Source organism: Pristiophorus japonicus, chromosome 2, assembly GCF_044704955.1.
Source record: "Pristiophorus japonicus isolate sPriJap1 chromosome 2, sPriJap1.hap1, whole genome shotgun sequence".
NCBI classification, from domain to species: Eukaryota; Metazoa; Chordata; class Chondrichthyes; family Pristiophoridae; genus Pristiophorus; species Pristiophorus japonicus.
Window position 1 is genome coordinate 226,557,022 of NC_091978.1, and position 19,276 is coordinate 226,576,297.

The 19,276-nt window shown below is 45.1% G+C and overlaps 1 protein-coding gene across 4 annotated transcripts in view; it reads left to right on the plus strand.

Annotated features, from left to right (window-relative positions):
- Positions 1 to 19,276, plus strand: part of LOC139244536 (coiled-coil domain-containing protein 158-like) — a 319,231-nt gene that overhangs the window by 232,633 nt on the left and 67,322 nt on the right. For all 4 annotated transcript variants that reach the window (XM_070871035.1, XM_070871037.1, XM_070871039.1 and 1 more), the window contains 2 exons: positions 1,091 to 1,203; positions 14,846 to 15,004. In XM_070871035.1, coding sequence (XP_070727136.1) covers positions 1,091 to 1,203; positions 14,846 to 15,004 — 272 coding nt within the window. The remainder of the gene's footprint in view (positions 1 to 1,090; positions 1,204 to 14,845; positions 15,005 to 19,276) is intronic.

A 19,276-nucleotide genomic window follows, 5' to 3' on the forward strand; every position in this document is an offset into this window, starting at 1 on the left:
TTAGAAAGAGTTGAACTCGCATATGCTTTGAAGAATTTGAAAAAAAAATCTACTGAACAGCAATGAAAATGTATTGGTACTCTTCTAGTTCTCAGTCATATGGGCTGGATTTTTGGTTTTTTGCATTTTCACCCGTTTCCGGGCACAATTCGCGGCGCATTCAAAACTTTAGCGCCGGGTTAACGCTAGCGCCAGAGCGTGCAACTTTCGCCAAATGAAAGTTCACGAGCGTTCGCACTAACTCCGGCGTTGCACTACACAATTTGTGCTAATAAAATCAGCCGTTCTGCGCATGCGCAAATTTTCTTTTCTTCCCGCGATTCTGTGACCACCTTTTTTTCGGAAGCGCAGCCTTCTAATGCACTGTGCCTCAGAGAGCTGCAGGTATGAGCCATGTTCCCTGTAAACTCGTGGCGGGTAAAGCCTCCTCCCCCTACGTCTTCGACCTCTTCGATTACATTGCAAATAATCATCAATAAGCCTTATTTCCACTCGAAGCTGTGTGAATATAGTAGCCAGGATTACTGGCTCCCGACATAACATGGCCCCCATATTTTAAAATGTCCTTTAAAACAAACTAGAAACTCACAAACTTCACAATGAAAAGTATACAGTAACGCAGTGTTCTTCTCCCAATCCTTTTAATCACTCACAGCTGCCACTTTCTCCTCCATTTTCAAGATGGCGCCGTTAGCGCTTGTTGTGCCCTGGGTCTGACTGGTTTTTCTTGGCGAGTTCTCGGGCGGACGCTAAATTGGGCGAAATGCTCGAAAGTTCCACTCGGGGTGCTAGCGCAGCGATGCACGACGATTTACGTCATCCAAACAGTCAAAACAGCGGCGGGGAGCTAAGTTTTAGCGCTACTGCAAAATCATAGATGAAAATCCCGCCCGGGCGCAAAATCTTGAGCGCCTTCACGCCCCACCCGCCAAGGCTCTAAAATGAGCCAAAAATCCAGCCCCTTTAAAGAATGGCCCAATTTTTGTCTGTTTGGAATAAGGATTTGTCACTGCATAGTTATACCTTTTTTGTCTTGCTATCAATGTAATACCTTAATTTAATTTGCAAAGTTAAATTGTGTGCCCTACAGCAATGAAAGTTGCCGTGGGAATGCAAAAGCAGATTACAGCCAAGCGGGGACAGATAGATGCACTACAGAGCAAGATCCAGTTCCTGGAAGAAACTTTAGACAACTCTGAGAGGGTACGCAGTAATTAATTAATCTTAAAATCTTGATTAAAAAACATGTTGTTCTTCACTTGATCTCCCTCTACTTCATATTGATATCTCATCATCTAATGGGTGGTTGGGGCGGGGGGACATCCCAAGATACATGTTTCCTTTAAGACTTTTGCATCATGTGAAGCCATCCTAATCAGATGCTGTTCCAAAACTTCTCTGTGCTTAAGACCTTGTTCTAAGCTACACTTTAGTTCTTCTATTAGTGGTGTTATTTCGTGATAGTTTTTCCCATGCAAACAGAAGAAAAATCCTCTGTCCCTTCAAGTAAGTAGTGTAGGTATTATAGATGGGGCCAATTTTCCACATTGCCGATTTTTGGCGCAGTTGTAGAGGTAGGTCTGATTTTTTTAATGGCCGACTGAGTCAAAAAAACGTTGCAAGTTTCATCAAAATAAATTTTGAATTTGGCACGGTGCAGATTGTCAAAAAACTGAGGTTGCCAAGGTAACGAGGGACACACTGAAGGGCTGAGGCTGGAAAGTGAAACATACACAAGACAGAAGCAATTGTAGAGCACCGGTGCCACTCCTATCCCGGGCCAAATGCCCCCCGTCCCTGGTGCAGGTTCCGCTCCTATCCCGGGCCGAAAGGCCTCCCGTCCCCGGTGTCAGTGCCGTTCCTATCCCGGGCTTCTTTTGAAGCTGAGCGCCAAGCTCCTGTGTCCGGCTGAGGGAGCGATCCTGCCGGCCGGCGCTCCGACCCTGTGTGCCTCAAGCCCGGTGAGCAGAGGTTCGGTGGTAAGGTGGAACTTCAAGTCACAATTTCCATTTACAACTTGAATAAATTTAGTTTCTCTTTTCCCCTCTACAAAAAGAAACATATACCATGCAGTTGTGTTTGAAATTAATGTCATCTTCCCTCCTCCAAAACCTAACTTAGCTCCGCTAAAACAATGGCGTTTTCTCTGCAGCGATTTTCTTAAGTTCCCGTAAGGTTTTTCAGAACGGGGCACTGCGCCATTTAAAAAAAAAATCGTAGTTGGTGAAACTCACTTAAATGGCCAAAAATGGCGCAGCCAGCAGGTTCTGCCCCGAGTGACGTCAAAAGATCAGAAGTTAAAAAAAATCGTCCGTAAGTAGTTTACAATGGCACAGAAACTTTGGTAAAACTTGCAGATTTTAGTTTGCTCCAAAAACAGCAGCGGTCGGCAAAAAGACGGCACAGAATGGTGGCGAAAATTGAGCCCATAATTTTCTGTATTAGTTTAGTAAAAGTTTTTCCAAATTTTACTTGTCTGAAGCAAAGATTGATTGTTTGTAGTCACCAATGCTTCCACTCCTGGCTTGTTTTTTTTATTATTGTTTTGATGAGCCCCAGCTTCAAGCAGGTGATCTCTGGTAGAATCATTTTCAGCTCCAGTTGATGCCAAATTCTGAATTTCAGACTCGCATTGAAAGTCGTCCATCCTTTGTGATGGCTGACACCCAGGTTTCTCTGCTGACGTCTCCGATTCCCAAAAGTACTAAGTCTGCTCCAAGCTTCAGCCTATACCTCCACAATGATCATCTCAACACCCCCACCACTGCTGCCTCATTGAATGGCTGAGGCTGGTCAAGAAATATGATACCTCATCATCTAATGAGGTGGAGAAACACTCCCATCATTCAGAGAAGTTACTTTCAGATGGGGGTGGGGTGGGTGGAAGGGAGAGGAGACACAAATCTGCCTATGAATATTGCATTTTGGGAAAAAGCCCAGGCTTGAGCTTGTGGGCTTGCCGGAGCTGACATTGACAGCTGAAGGAACTCAATAAGCTAGCAAACAAGAAATCCCAATTTGCATTCAGACCTACAGCTCTGAGAATTTTTTTTATGATTGACATGCTTTGCTATTGTAAGCTCCATCCTGTCCTTCATTCCAATGTATGTTTGAAAAATTACTGAGGAGGAAGGCCCCAGGGATACCATTATCATGAGCTTTGAAAGTGACCACAATTTGATTTTGTACAAAACATCAGAACAAAATAAACCACAAGCAACATTTTATTTTACTTGTCCACCCCACCATCTGACTCCCCCTCTCTCCCCTTCATTCTTTCTCTGTTCCCTTTTGTTATGTATTTATGCTTGGGGTCACCAAACACCAGGGGTGCCGCTTTGGTGCGTGACCATCATAAGCCAAAAGAGGGGATCATCATCTCACGCTATCGCTTCTACACGCATGTTCGTGCTGAGGGCCATGATGTCTCGCCGTCCTGCGACGTCTTGCTGAGCCGTGTATGTTCGGGAACGTGTTGGAAGACATGCTGCGAGATTTCTTCATGATAGGCATCAACCATGATGTGATTCTCCAGAAGTTATTGGCCGAAGAGAAGCTGGATTTGAGAAAGGCTATCGCGACTGCCCAGGTATGCATGACGACTGTTGGTAATTTGAGGCAGATATCATCAAAGAATCGGAGCTCCACGGCAAGTACTGTAAACAAGATTGTGTCGTCATTTGGCAGAGCTGCTTATGGCAGGGCCTACTCGACTGCTTATGTGAAACCTGTAGCTGCTCAAAGTCTGCCAACTGGTACGAATCCGATTTCACACTGTTGGCGTTGTGGGGGCAATCATCGGCCTCATCAGTGTCAGTTTAAACAGTACTCCTGTAATGGCTGTTCGAAAGTGGGGCACCCACAACTGAGCAAGCGTGCTGCCTCTCATCACATTGCTGATGATGACCAGTCCAGTGCTGGCCCAGATACACAACCCGAGGAAGAAGTGTATGGTCTGTATTTGTTCTTGGGAAGGAGCCAGCCGATAATTGTTAATGTGAAGCTGAATGGCGTGCCTGTATCAATGGATCTGGACACGAGTGCGAGTCAGTCGATAATGAGCCAAAGGACATTCGACAAGCTGTGAGACACTGAGGCTGTGAAGCCTAAGCTGAGTCCAGTCAATGCCAAGTTGCGTACTTACACTAAGGAACTCATACGCAGTGTCAGTGTAGTAGTCAAGGTGTCATATGATGGTGTGATTCATGATCTACCGTTGTGGATTGTCCCAGGTAATGGTCCAATGCTGTTCGGCAGAAATTGGCTCGAGAAAATCAAGTGGAATTGGAATGATATCAAAGTGTTGTCGTCGGTGGATGATAGTTCGTGTGCTCAAGTGTTGAAAAAGTTTCCTTCATTGTTTGAACCGGGCATTGGTAATTTTACGGAGCCAAAGTGCAGATTCACCTGGATTCTGATGCAAGGCCTGTCTATCATAAAGCTCGGTCTATTCCCGACATGATGAGGGAGAAGGTTGAAATTGAGCTTGACAGACTCCAACGTGAAGGGGTCATATCACTGGTCGAGTTTAACGAGTGGGCCAGTCCTATTGTTCCTGTGTTGAAGACTGATGGCACTGTCAGGATTTGTGGAGATTACAAGGTTACGATTAACCGATTTTCGAAACAGGATCAGTACCCGTTACCGAAGGCTGATGACCTGTTCACCATGCTAGCTGGTGGAAAGTCATTCACTAAACTGGATCTGACGTCGGCCAATGTGACACAGGACTTGTCGATACTTCGAAGGAACTCACCTGCATCAGCACCCATAAAGGACTGTTTGTCTACAACAGGTGTCCGTTTGGAATTCGTTCAGCTGCAGCCATATTTCAGAGGAATATGGAGAGTCTACTGAAGTCCATTCCTAGAACTTTCATGTTTCAATATGACATTCTGGTCACAGCTCACAACACTACTGAACATCTGAACAATCTTGAAGAAGTCCTACATCGTCTGGACAAAGTGGGACTCAGGCTGAAATGTTCGAAGTATGTCTCATGGCACTTGAAGTTGAATTCCTGGGGAGGAAGCTTGCTGCTGATGGCATCAGGCCTACTGATTAGAAAACCAAGGCAATCAAAAATGCACCCAGGCCTCAGAATGTGACAGAGCTGCGTTCATTCCTTGGGCTACTCAACTACTATGCTAATTTCTTACCCAGATTGAGCACTTTGTTAGAGCCACTGCACGTGCTACTCAGAAAAGACAACAACTGGGTCTGGGGCATATCTCAAGATAGAGCCTTTGAGAAAGCTAAGAATCTTCTCTGTTCAAACAAGTTGCTTGTTCATTATGATCCGTGTAAGCGTCTTGTATTGGCCTGTGATGCTTCATCATATGGGGTTGGCTGTGTACTCCAATAAGCAAATGAGTCGGATAAACTACAACCTGTTGCATATGCTTCGAGAAGTTTGTCAAAGGCGGTAAGAGTTTACAGCATGGTAGAAAAAGAAGCTTTGGCCTGTGTGTATGGGGTCAGAAAGATGCATCGGTACCTGTTTGGTCTTTGTTTTGAACTCGAAACGGATCACAAGCCATCATTACATTGTTTTTGGAAAACAAAGGTATTAATACCAGTGTATCCTCCCATATCCAGAGGTGGCTGTTGACATTGTCTGCCTGTGATTATGTTATTCATCATAGACCTGGTACTGAGAATTGTGCCGATGCACTGAGCCGTCTGCTGTTGCCCACACCTGAGGTGGAGACACCTCAACCTGCAGGTCTACTGTTAGTAATGATGCTTTTGAGAGTGAAGGAACTCCTGTCACTGCTCAACAAGTTAGGATCTGGACCGGCCATGACCCTATTTTATCAGATGTGAAACATTGTGTCCTCAGTGGTGATTGGTCTGCAATATCTATGGAAATGTGTGATGAGACTAAACCTTACAACCGTCGCAAAGATGAACATTGTTTACTGTGGGGTAATCGTGTTGTTATGCCTAAGAAAGGTAGAGAGAAATTTGTACGTGAACTGCACAGCTCTCATCCTGGTATTGTCATGATGAAAGCCATTGCTAGGGCTCATGTATGGTAGCCTGGAATTGACTCTGATCTGGAATCATGTGTGCATCAGTGCAATACTTGCATGCAGCTAAGTAAAGTACCAGTGGAATCTCCACTGAGTCTTTGGTCATGGCCATCTAAACCATGGTCGAGGATCCAAATTGATTTTGTGGGCCCTTTCCTGGGAAAGATGTTTTTTGTTGTGGTGGATGCATATTCAAAGTGGATAGAGTGTTTTATTATGTCATCCAGTACGTCTACCATTGAGAGCCTTCGTGTCATGTTTGCTACCCATGGTTTGCCTGGCATTGTTGTGAGTGACAACGGATCATGCATCACAAGTCTGGAGTTTCAAGAGTTCATGAAACTCAATGGTATTAAACACGTGAGGTCAGCCTGCTTCTAATGTTCAAGCAGAGCGTGCTGTTCAAACGATCAAGCAGAGTATGAAACGTGTAACTCTGGGTTCACTGCAGACTCGCTTGTCCTGTATACTGCTCAGTTACAGGACCACACCTCAGGGTTACAGGGGTCTCCCCTGCTGAACTACTGATGAAGAGAAATCTCAAGACCAAGCTCTGTCTTGTTCATCCCGATTTGAATGATCGTGTTGAAAACAGACGTCATAGTCAGCAAGGGTATCATGATCGTGCTGCTGTGTCACGTGACATCTCTGTCAAAGATCCAGTTTATGTACTGAACTATGGTCAAGATGCAAAGTGGATCGCCAGTACTTTTACGGCCAAGGAGGGTAACAGAGTGTTTATTGTCGTGCTCAAGAATGGGCAAACATGCAGGAAACAGGTTGATCAGATAAAACTGCGGCACACGGATGAACTGGAACCACTTGAGGAAGATGCAGTCAGTGACCAACCAACTAATGTTCATTCATCAGAGGACTTTGCTGTCATTATTGAAACTGGACCTCCAGTCTCTGATGTGGTCATTACCACTCCCATCAGATCGGTTACTCAGCCTTCAGTCACAACTGACTCAGAACGCTCGCCCAGAACTGAAGTTGAACTGAGACAATCAACTCGGGAACGGAAAGTCCCAGACCGTCTTAATTTGTAAAAAGACTGATATTAAGATTTTGAAAGGGGATATTGTTATGTATTTATGATTGAGGTCACCACACACCGGGGGGCGCCACTGTTGGAGGTCATCGGGCTGGACGCGCGTGTGCGCGGTCACTGGTATATAAGCACAGGTACCATGTCACGCGGGTTACATTGGGCGTGAATAAAGTTGGATCAGGTTTACACCTGAGGCAGTTTACAGTAACAAGTCTTTTGAGTCATTACATTCATTACACCTTTCTCCTCTCTGCCCACCCTCTCTCTGTTCCCTCACACCTTTCTGCTACCACAACCCACCCACCTTGCTCGTGGACAACTCATTTTTCCTACTTTGCACTTTTGTACGAAGTAGCAATTGTGTTTTTCTTTACATTTCCCACACAATTCATGTCATGATAAGCATTTGGAAATTGTACACTGTCAGCTTCCCAGAGCTGATGTCCCTGACTTTTTATATATTTTTGAGCTGTGCAACAATGCTTGCAGTGGGCTAGAAAAAGTGACTGTATAATGTAGACTCACAGCATTCTTTAATTGTTTTCTGATTGAGATTAATGGAGAAATGCTTTGCTCCTCCCCCACAGATTTTATAACTGCTTACTATATCAAGAGTTTTACATTTTCCAGCCAGCTGTTTTTGGCATAAGGTCAAACTTGGTTAAATTTAGCTGACTTCCATAGCTGTTTTAAAAGGAGTGGTTCTGATTCAACCATCATCATCATACGCAGTCCCTTGGAATCAAGGAAGACTTGCTTCCATTTCTATCATGAGTTCTTTGGTGGCTGAACAGTCCAATGCGAGAGCCACAGACCCTATCACAGGTTGGACAGACATTCATCGGGGGAAGGGGGTGGGGTGGGACTGATTTGCTGCAAGCTCCTTCTGCTGCCTGCACCTGACCTCTTCACGCTCGCGGCATTGAGATTCGAAGAGCTCGACGCCCTCCTGGATGCACTTTCTCCACCTAGGGCGGTCTTCGGCCAGGGACTCCCAGGTGTCAGTGGTGATGTTGCACTTTACCAGGGAGGCTTTGAGGGTGTCCTTGTCTCGTTTTCTTTGCCCACATTTGGCATTTTGCCGTGAAGGAGTTCCGCATAGAGCAATTGCTTAGGGAGCCTCGTGTCTGACATGCGAACTATAAGTACTAAATTGAAGATAACCTTTCTATTTTTAATTGCACTTCAATGGTTTACTGTTCTATAATACAAGTTCACAATTACATTCTATAATTAAAATGTTCAGCATTTCTGGATGGCCTAATGTTAGACTGACTATCTTAAGAGAACTCAACAGTAACTACAATGATTATACAGTACACAACTATAAACATGACAAGCCATTAACATTTTACGTACTGAAAGAACATCTCGGCTCTTGCATTGTGAAACATTTATTATCATTTGTAGAAATATCAACAAAACACATTCATTGTTGCATTCATATCATGTTATATATGTGGACTTGTATTTACTCTGTACAGCCACCAGAGGGCTCATCCTCTGGAGTCCCAAGGGATCCCACAATCCCTTGGAAGCACAGGTATTTAAGGAGGCTTCACACGTTGGAGAGGAACTCTGGAGACCTGCACTAAAAGACTACGGTTACACTTTACTTTGAGCTCACAGTGTTCAGTCTGACTCATTCTCCAAACACAACAACTGGCGATGAGATACAGATAGCGAACCAAAAGATGCAGAGAACAGTGGGCATCCTGGAGAAATTTTCGGAGGGAGATGATTGGGAAACTTTTGTGGAGCGACTCAACCAATACTTCGTGGCCAACGAGCTAGATGGGGAAGAGAGCGCTGCCAAACGAAGGGCGATCCTCCTCACAGTCTATGGGGCACCAATGTATGGCCTCATGAAGAATCTGCTCACTCCAGCGAAACCCACGGAGAAATCGTACGACGATTTGTGCACAGTGGTCCGAGAGCATTTGAACCCAAAGGAAAGCGTTCTGATGGCGAGGTATCGGTTCTACACCTACAAAAGGTCTGAAGGAGGAAGTGGTGAGTTATGTCGCCAAGCTTACAGGACATTGCGAATTTGAAGGACATTTGGAGCACATGCTCAGAGACTTTTTCATACTTGGCATTGGCCACGAAATCATACTTCGCAAACTTTTGACTGTAGAGACCCCAACCTTGAGTAAGGCCATAGCGATAGCCCAGGTGTTCATTGCCACCAGTGACAATACGAAGCAAATCTCTCAGCACACAAGTGCTGCTACAAGTACTGTGAACAAGTAATGTTGTTTTCGAATCGTAACGTACAGGGCAGGTCACATATAACTGCAGCTGCACGTCCACAGATGACTCAGAGTCCACCATCAAGGGTGATGAATGCAAGGCCATTAACACCGTGTTGACGCTGTGGGGGTGATCATCGTTTCCATTCATGCCGATTCAAAGAGTACGTTTGCAAGGGTTGTGGAACAATAGGACACCTCCAACGAGTGTGCAGACGAGCTGCAAAGTTTGTTAAACCTGCAAACCACCATGCTGCAGAGGAGGACAGATCCACGGAGGATCACAGCGAATTAGAGCCTCGGATTAAGGAGGCAGAGGTACATGGGGTGCACACATTCACCACGAATTGTCCCCCGATAATGCTGAATGTTGAACTAAGTGGACTCCCAGTGTCAATGGAGCTGGACACGGGCGCGAGCCAGTCCATCATGGGCAAAAAGACTTTCGAAAGGTTGTGGTGCAACAAGGCCTCAAGGCCAGTCTTAACTCCAGTTCGCATGAAACTGAGAACTTACGCAAAAGAACTGATTCCCGTAATCGGCAGTGCTACCGTAAAGGTCTCCTACGATGGAGCGGTGCACAAGCTACCACTCTGGGTGATACCGGGCGATGGTCCCACGCTGCTCAGCAGGAGCTGGCTGGGAAAGATACATTGGAACTGGGACGACATCCAAGCGCTATCGCCCGCTGACGACACTTCATGTGCCCAGGTCTTAAATAAATTTCCTTCGCTATTCGAATCAGGCATCGGGAAATTCCAAGGAGCAAAAGTGCAGATCCGCCTAATTCCGAGGGTGCAACCCATCCATCACAAGGCGAGAGCAGTACCGTATATGATGAGAGAAAGGGTAGAGATCGAGCTAGACCGGCTGCAAAGAGAGAGCATCATTTCACCGATCAAATTCAACGAGTGGCCAGTCCTATTGTTCCAGCCCTTAAGGGAGACGGCACCGTCAGAATCTGTGGCGATTACAAAGTAACTATCAATCGTTTCTCCCTGCAGGACCAATACCCACTACCAAAGGCCGACGACCTCTTTGCAACGCTGGTGGGGGGAAAAGACGTTCACGAAGCTGGATCTGACTTCAGCCTACATGATGCAGGAACTGGAGGAACCATTGAAGGCCCTCACCTGCATCAACATGCACAAAGGTCTTTTTGTTTATAACAGATGCCCGTTTGAAATCCGATCAGCGGCGGCGATATTCCAGAGAAACATGGAAAGTTCACTGAAGTCGGTCCCGCACACCGTGCTCTTCCAGGACGACATCTTGGTCACAGGCCGGAACACAGTCGAGCACCTGCAGAACCTGGAGGAGGTTCTTAGTCGACTCAACCGCGTGGGGCTCAGGTTAAAACGCCCGAAGTGCGTTTTCCTGGCGCCTGAAGTGGAGTTTTTGGGAAGGAGGATTGCGGTGGATGGCATCAGGCCCACCAACACGAAGACGGAGGCAATCGAGAACGCACCGAGGCCACAGAACGTGACGGAGCTGCGGTCGTTTCTGGGACTCTTGAACTACTTTGGTAACTTCTTACTGGGTCTCAGCACACTGCTAGAACCACTACATGTCGTACTACGAAAAGGGGGCGAATGGGTTTGGGGCAAAAGCCAAGAAAATGCCTTTGTAAAAGCAAGAAAATTGTTATGCTCAAACAAATTGCTTGTGTTGTATAATCCATGTAAGTGTTTGGTACTAGCATGTGATGCGTCGTCATATGGCATCGGTTGTGTATTGCAACAAGCTAATGATTTTGGGAAACTGCAACCGGTTGCTTGTGTATCCAAGAGTCTGTCTAAGGCCGAGAGAGCCTACAGCATGATTGAAAAAGAAGCGTCAGCGTGTGTCTATGGGGTAATGAAAATGCATCAATATCTGTTTGGGCTAAAATTCGAATTGGAAACTGACCATAAGCCACTTATAACCCTGTTTTCCGAGAGTAAAGGGATAAATACCAACGCATTGGCCCGCATCCAGAGATGGGTGCTCACGTTGTCCACATACAACTACACCATCCGCCACAGGCCAGGCACAGAAAACTGTGCCGATGCTCTCAGTAGGCTGCTATTGCCCACCACGGGGGTGGAAATGGCGCAGCCTGCAGATCTAGCCATGGTTATGGAAGCATTTGAGAGTGAGCAATCATCCGTCACTGCCCGGCAGATAAAAACCTGGACAAGCCAGGACCCCTTATTATCTCTAGTCGAAAGCTGTGTGCTTCATGGGAGCTGGTCCAGTGTCCCAGTGGAAATGCAGGAAGAGATGAAGCCGTTCTAGCGGGGCAAAGATGAAATGTGTATACAGGCAGACTACCTTCTGTGGGGCAATCGAGTAGTGGTCCCCAAGAAGGGCAGAGACACCTTCATCAATGACCTCCACAGTACCCACCCAGGCATCGTGATGATGAAAGCGATAGCCAGATCCCACGTGTGGTGGCCCGGTATCGATGCGGACTTAGAGTCCTGCGTTCACAGATGTAATACATGCTCGCAGTTAAGCAATATACCCAGGGAGACGCCGCTAAGTTTATGGTCTTGGCCCTCCAAACCGTGGTCTAGGGTACACATCGACTATGCAGGCCCGCTCTTGGGCAAAATGTTCCTTGTGGTTGTAGACACGTACTCCAAGTGGATTGAATGTGAGATAATGTCGGCTAGCACGTCCGCTGCCACTACTGAAAGCCCGTGGGCCGTGTTTGCCACTCACGGCTTACCCGATGTCCTGGTGAGCGACAACGGGCCATGTTTCACCAGTGCTGAGTTCAAAGAATTCATGATCCGTAACGGGATCAAACATGTCACATCTGCCCCGTTTAAACCAGCGTCCAATGGTCAGGCAGAGAGAGTAGTGCAAACCATCAAGCAAGGTTTGAAGAGGGTAACTGAAGGCTCACTGCAGACTCGCCTATCCCGAGTCCTGCTTAGCTACCGCATGAGACCCCACTCACTCACTGGGATCCCACCTGCTGAACTGCTCATGAAAAGAGCACTTAAGACAAGGCTCTCGTTAGTTCACCCTGATCTACATGAACAGGTAGAGAGCAGGCGGCTTCAACAAAGTGCATACCAAGATAGCGCAAATGTGTCACGCGAGATTGAAATCAATAATCCTGTATTTGTATTACATTATGGACAAGGTCCCAAGTGGCTTTCCAGCACTGTCATGGCCAAAGCGGGGAGCAGGGTGTTTCGGGTCAAACTTATAAATGGATTCATTCACCGGAAACACTTGGACCAAATCAAACTCAGATTCACGGACTATTCTGAGCAACCCACCTTGGACCCTACTTTTTTTGATCTCCCAACATACACACCAGTGGCAACCGGCACCACGGTTGACCATGAAGCAGAACCCATCATTCACAGCTGCCCTGCAGGGCCCAGCACAGCAGGCAGCCCGGCAAGGCCAGCTGCACAGCAACCCAGCGAGGGCCCAACAAATGATTCAACAACACCAGCTTTCACACCGAGACAATCAACCAGGGCAAGAAGGGCCCCAGATCGACTCACATTGTAAATAGTTACACTATTGTCTTTGAGGGGGTGTGGGGGGGGGGAGTGTTAGATATGTGGACTTGTATTTACTCTGTACAGCCACCAGAGAGCTCATCCCCTGGAGTCCCAAGAGATCCCACAATACCTTGAGAGTACAGGTATTTATGGAGGCTTCACAGGTTGGAGATGCACTCAGGAGACCTGCAATAAAAAACTAAGGTCACACTTTACTTTGAGCTCACATTGTTCAGTCTGACACATTCTCCATACACAACATATCACTTCCTGGAACAAGAAAAAAATCTATGTTTCTAATTGTTTTTGTTCAAAATAAAGCCCCGATGCCTGACTTTATAAATATTGTCCCATTTCATATTTTGAATAAATCAAAATTGCACTGCATTTTACATATGGGCAATAAATGCTGGCCTTGCCAACGCACCCACATCCCAGAATGAATTAAAAAAAATATTGCCAGTGTGTGAAATAATCTTCATCTTCAATTCAGTGATTTTTTTTTTGTGTGTGTGTCCCAGTAAGCACCTGCTAGTTTGCCAAACGAAATATGGAAATGAGGCCTTGATATCATTACATCATGCACACAGTTTGTTGGCATCCATGCCAGTACAGCATTGATCATCCACCTGCTCACGTATAACGTGGTGTTCAGGATCACTAGGGACGGTGCTTTATGGGCAACCCTATTTGATGATCGGTAGGAATTTTTAAATTCCTGTGCTTTTTAAAAAATTGATACAGGTGATCAGGAGTCTTTGTGCCAATTGTTGTATCACTGCCATCTTTACCAATGTCCACAATAGCACAATGGGATTCTTTATGGAGAAAGAGAGGACCAAAGGTCAGGCTGCACCAGAGATGTTCTATGCCCACCTGGGGTTAGAGGATGGGTGTTAACATTTGTCCTCTAAGTGTGTTCTCTCCTTTGTTATGGGTAGCTTTCTCCTGCAACAGGTTGAGGCCTCAGCTGGAATATTGTGGCCCATTCTGGGAACTACACTTTAGGAAGTATGTCAAAGCCTTGGAGAGGTGCAGAGGAGATTTATTAGAATAATACCAGGGATAAGGGACCAATTATGTGGAGAAACTAGAAAAGCTGGAATTGTTCTCCTTAGTGCAGAGAAGGTTAAGTAAACATTTAATCGAGGTGTTCAAAATTATGAAGAGTTTAATGGATTAAATAAGGAGAAACTATTTCCACTGGCAGGAGAGTTGGTAACCAGAGAACACTGATTTAATATAGTTGGCAATGATTCTTTGAACAGGAGTAGACAAGGTGAGAAGTTCCAATTGTCATGATGACATACAGCGATACCCTAGTTTTAGCATGCACCCTATAGTGGGTGTGATGACATGTACATGCATTGTGTAACTGTACAAGATGGGAGGCTTGTATTGATATGAATGATAGAACACTTCTGGGAGGAACACTGCTGGTGCATTCTCCTTGAACAGATAGCCTGGGAGTCCTGTAGCACTGCAAATTGCCTTGTTTTCGGCAGAAGATTTTGAACAGCTCAGGTAAATTACCCTCCTTGCATACATTGTGAATCACCTAAGAATTTTGTTAAATTCAAAATAGGAAAATGACAGTGCCTGTCCATTTAAACTGTTCCAGATTTACCACTCACCAATGGGTAAATGCTCCAGATCACAAGCATTTTCAATGCCAGCAGCTCATCTACATTGCTGATTAGGCTAATCCTGGAAATATATGAGGAGTCATTGCACTAGAGTTTAGATCGTGCTCCTCTGACTTACTTCCAATGTACTTTGTGTATCTTTTTTATTTTGGGGTTATTCAAGTGTAAGAAATCTTACTGCTGTCTTTGAACAATCAAGCTCAAATTTGGAGAAGAATATCTGAATGTCTTTGGAACAATATATATATGATTACATTTCCCCTCTTCTTTCTCCCCGCCCCCCCCCCGCCCTGCTCTCCAAATAAATTAGCATTAAAACGTTTAGCTGTTTAACCTGCTTTACATTTTGTAGGAGAAATGCTATCTAAAAGAAGAGAAGGTTCGGCTGACTAAGGAACTTGCTTGTATTGTATCAGAAAGAAACAAAATTGCTGGTGAGCTCGATGCCCTGAAGTCTCAAGAAAAATGTTTGAGGGAAAAACTGACGAGATTGGAGACCGCACTAGAGAAGGTAGCTGTAACAATTTAAATTTTTCTTTTAATTATTTGGGATAGATCTTATTCATCAACATAGATGATGTTAGTGCTGGGGACTGTGACTTTTTTTTGCAACCAACTTTGTTACTGGTCTGCAACCACTTTGAGCTGAGACTACCACACATAGGTAAAGCAAGACTGGGCTGGATTTGAGATCAGGTCATGAAGGGGAACGGTCAGTGTACTAACCCACTGCACCACCCATTTCTGCTCCAATTTTCACTGAAGATTGTCTATCAGTTTTCATACTCTACATGCCATGAATAGGGTATAAATTTTGCAACTCGGGATAGGGAAGGGGGAAATAAGAGAAATATCCGTCCCTTCGCGATACTTTTCTGCTGACTTTCCTTTGACATTATTTAGAAGAAGACCCTGCTCGGCTTCTGTTCTTTTGCTGATGGTGTCCCCAATAGTTATGTGATCTGCCATCAGAGTAGTTGGCCCTCTCCAAAGATTCCTATGTTACAAGCCTTTTGCTTTTAGCAAAAGTATTTTCATTAGTCCTTGGTACTTTGGAAATGTTTTATTTTTAATTTTTATGGACAGTGCTTCAAACAGTTAACATTGAATTAGATCACAGGAAGAGGTGTATAATGTTGCCTAAAAGAGCAGTGAGCCTGAGGTTTGAGAGGATTTTAGAATTCAGCAAAGGAGGACCAAGAAATTGATAAAGAAAGGGAAAATAGAATATGAGAATAAACTAACAAGAGACATAAAAACAGACTGTAACAGCTTCTATAGGTATATAAAAAGGAAAAGATTAGCGAAAGTAAATGTGGGTCCCATGAGACAGGAGAAATTATAATGGGGAATAAGGAAATGGCAGAGAAATTAAACAAATACCTTGTGTTTGTCTTCACGGAAGAAGATGCAAAAAACCTCCCAGAAATAGTGGAGAACCAGGGTCTAGAGAGGATGAGGAACTGAAAGAAATTATTAGTAAAAAAAAATAGTACTGGAGGAATTAATGGAACTGAAAGATGATAAATCCCCTGGACCTGATGGCCTACATCCTGGGGTTTTGAAAGAAGTGGCTATAGAGATAGTGGATGCATTTATTGTCATCTTCCAAAATTCCATAGATTCTAGAACGGTTCCCGCAGATTGGAAGGTAGCAAATGTAACCCAGCTATTTAAGAAAGGAGGGAGAGAGAAAACGGGGAACTACGACCAGTAGTAGGGAAAAGGCTAGAACCTGCTAGTAAGGACGTGGTAACAGGGCACTTAGAAAATAATAATAGGATTGGGCAGAGTCAGCACAGATTTATGAAAGGGAAATCATGTTTGACAAATCTGTGAGAGTTGTTTGAGGTTGTAAATAGTAGAATAGATAAGGGGGAACCAGTGGATGTGGTGTATTTGGATTTTCAGAAGGCATTTGATAAGGTACCACACAAGAGGTTATTAAACAAAATGAGGGCTCATGGGATTGGGGGTAATACACGAGCATGGACTGAGGATTGGTTAATGGGACAGAAAACAAAGAGTAGGAATAAACGAGTCGTTTACGGGTTGGCAGACTAACTAGTGGGGTATTGCAAGGATCAGTGCTTGGGCCTCAGCTATTCACAATCTATATTAATGATTTGGATGAGGAGGCCAAATGTTATATATATCCAAGTTTGCAGATCATACAAAGCTACGTGCGAATGTAAGTTGTGAGGGGGATGCAAAGAGACTTCAAGGGGATATAAGTGAGTGGGCAAGAACATAGAAAATGGAGTATAATGAAGAGAAATGTGAAGTTATCTACTTTAATACAAAACATAGAAAAGCAGAGTATTTTTTAAACCGCGAGAGATGGAGAAATGTTGGTGTTCGGAGGGACCTGGGTGCCCTTGTACACGGATCACTGAAAGTTAACATGCAGGTACAGCAAGCAATTAAGAAAGCAAATGGCCTTTATTACAAGAGGATTTGAGTATAAGAGTAAAGATGTCTTACTGCAATTATATAGGACCCCGGTGAGACCACACCTGGAGTATTGTGTACAGTTTCGGTCTCCTTACCTAAGGAAGGATATCTTTGCCATAAAGGGAGTGCAATAAAAGTTCACCAGACTGATTCCTGGAATGGGGGGATTGTCCTATGAGGAGAGATTGAGTAGACTGGGCCTATATTCTAGTTTAGACGAATGAGAGGTGATCTCATCGAAACATACAACATTCTTAAAGGGCTTGACAAGGGGGTAAGTGATTGGCTGGTGATTGGTGAGTAGTTTTTCTTTTCTTTATCAGTAAGTAACCTTTTAGCATTGTTGTTGCCAAATTAAGTTAATCTAAGGGTTAAGTCATGGCAGGAGAGCTCGGACACGTGTTATGCTCCTCCTGTACTATGTGGGAAGTCAGGGATGCTTCTAGTGTCCCTGACGACTACGTGTGCAGGAAGTGCATCCGGCTGCAGCTCCTGACAGACCGCATTGCGGCACTGGAGCTGCGGGTGGATTCACTCTGGAGCATGCACAATGCTGAGAATGACGTGAATAGCACGTTTAGTGAGTTGGTCTTACCGCAGGTAAAGGTTATACAGCCAGATAGGGAATGGGTGATCAACAGGAAGAGCTGTGCAAGGAAGGTAGTGCAGTGATCCCCTGCGGTCATCCCCCTGCAACACAGATACACCGCTTTGGGTACTGTTGGGGGGGATGACTCACCAGGGGAGGGCAGCAGCAGCCAAGTTCATGACACCGTGGGTGGCTCTGTTGTACAGGAGGGCAAGAAAAAGAATGGGAGAGCGAAAGTTATAGGGGATTCAATTGTAAGGGGAATAGATAGACGTTTCTGTGGCCGCAACCGAGACTCCAGGATGGTATATTGCCTCCCTGGTGCAAGGGTCAAGGATGTCTTGGAGCGGGTGCAGGGCATTCTGAAAAGGGAGGGTGAATAGCCAGTTGTCGTGGTGCATATAGGTACCTACGATATAGGTAAAAAACGGGATGAGGTCCTCTAAGACGAATTTAGGGAGCTAGGAGCTAAATTAAAAAGTAGGACCTCAAAAGTAGTAATCTCAGGGTTGCTACGAGTGCCACGTGCAAGTCAGAGTAGGAATCGCAGGATAGCTCAGATGAATACGTGGCTTGAGGAGTGGTGCAGAAGAGAGGGATTCAAATTCCTGGGACATTGGAACCGGTTCTGGGGGAGGTGGGACCAGTACAAACCGGACGGTCTGCACCTGGGCAGGACTGGAACCAATGTCCAAGGGGGAGTGTTTGCTAGTACTATTGGGGAGGAGTTAAACTAATATGCCAAGGGGATGGAAACCTATGCAGGGAGACAGAAGGAAGTAGAATGGGGGCAGAAGCAAAAGATAGAAAGAAGAAAAGTAAAAGTGGAGGGCAGAGAAACCTAAGGCAAAAAGGGCCACATTACAGCAAAATTCTAAAGGGGCAAAGTGTGTTAGAAAGACAAGCCTGAAGGCTCTGTGCCTCAATGCGAGGAGTATTCAGAATAAGATGGACGAATTAACTGCGCAGATAGCAGTTAACAGGTATGATGTAATTGGCATCACGGAGACATGGCTCCAGGGTGACCAAGGCTGGGAACTCAACATCCAGGGGTATTCAACATTTAGGAAGGATAGACAGAAAGGAAAAGGAGGCGGGGTGGCATTGCTGGTTAAAGAGGAAATTAATGCAATAGTAAGAAAGGACATTAGCTTGGATGATGTGGAATCGATATGGGTGGAGCTGCGGAATACCAAAGGGCAGAAAACGCTAGTGTGAATTGTGTACAGACCACCAAACAGTAGTAGTGAGGTTGGGGACAGCATCAAACAAGAAATTAGGGATGCATGCAATAAAGGTACTGCAGTTATCATGGGCGACTTTAATCTACATATTGATTGGGCTAACCAAACTGGTAGCAATGCGGCGGAGGAGGATTTCCTGGAGTGTATTAGGGATAGTTTTCTAGGCCAATATATCGAGAAACCAACCAGGGAGCTGGCCATTCCAGACTGGGTGATGTGTAATGAGAAAGGACTAATTAGCAATCTAGTTGTGCGAGATCCCTTGGTGAAGAGTGACCATAACATGGTAGAATTCTTTATTAGGATGGAGAGTGACACAGTTATTCAGAAACTAGGGTCCTGAACTTAAGGAAAGGTAACTTCGATGGTTTGAGGCGTGAATTGGCTAGAATAGACTGGCAAATGATACTTAAAGGGTTGACGGTGGATAGGCAATGGCAAACATTTAAAGATCACATGGATGAACTTCAGCAATTGTACATCCCTGTCTGGAGTA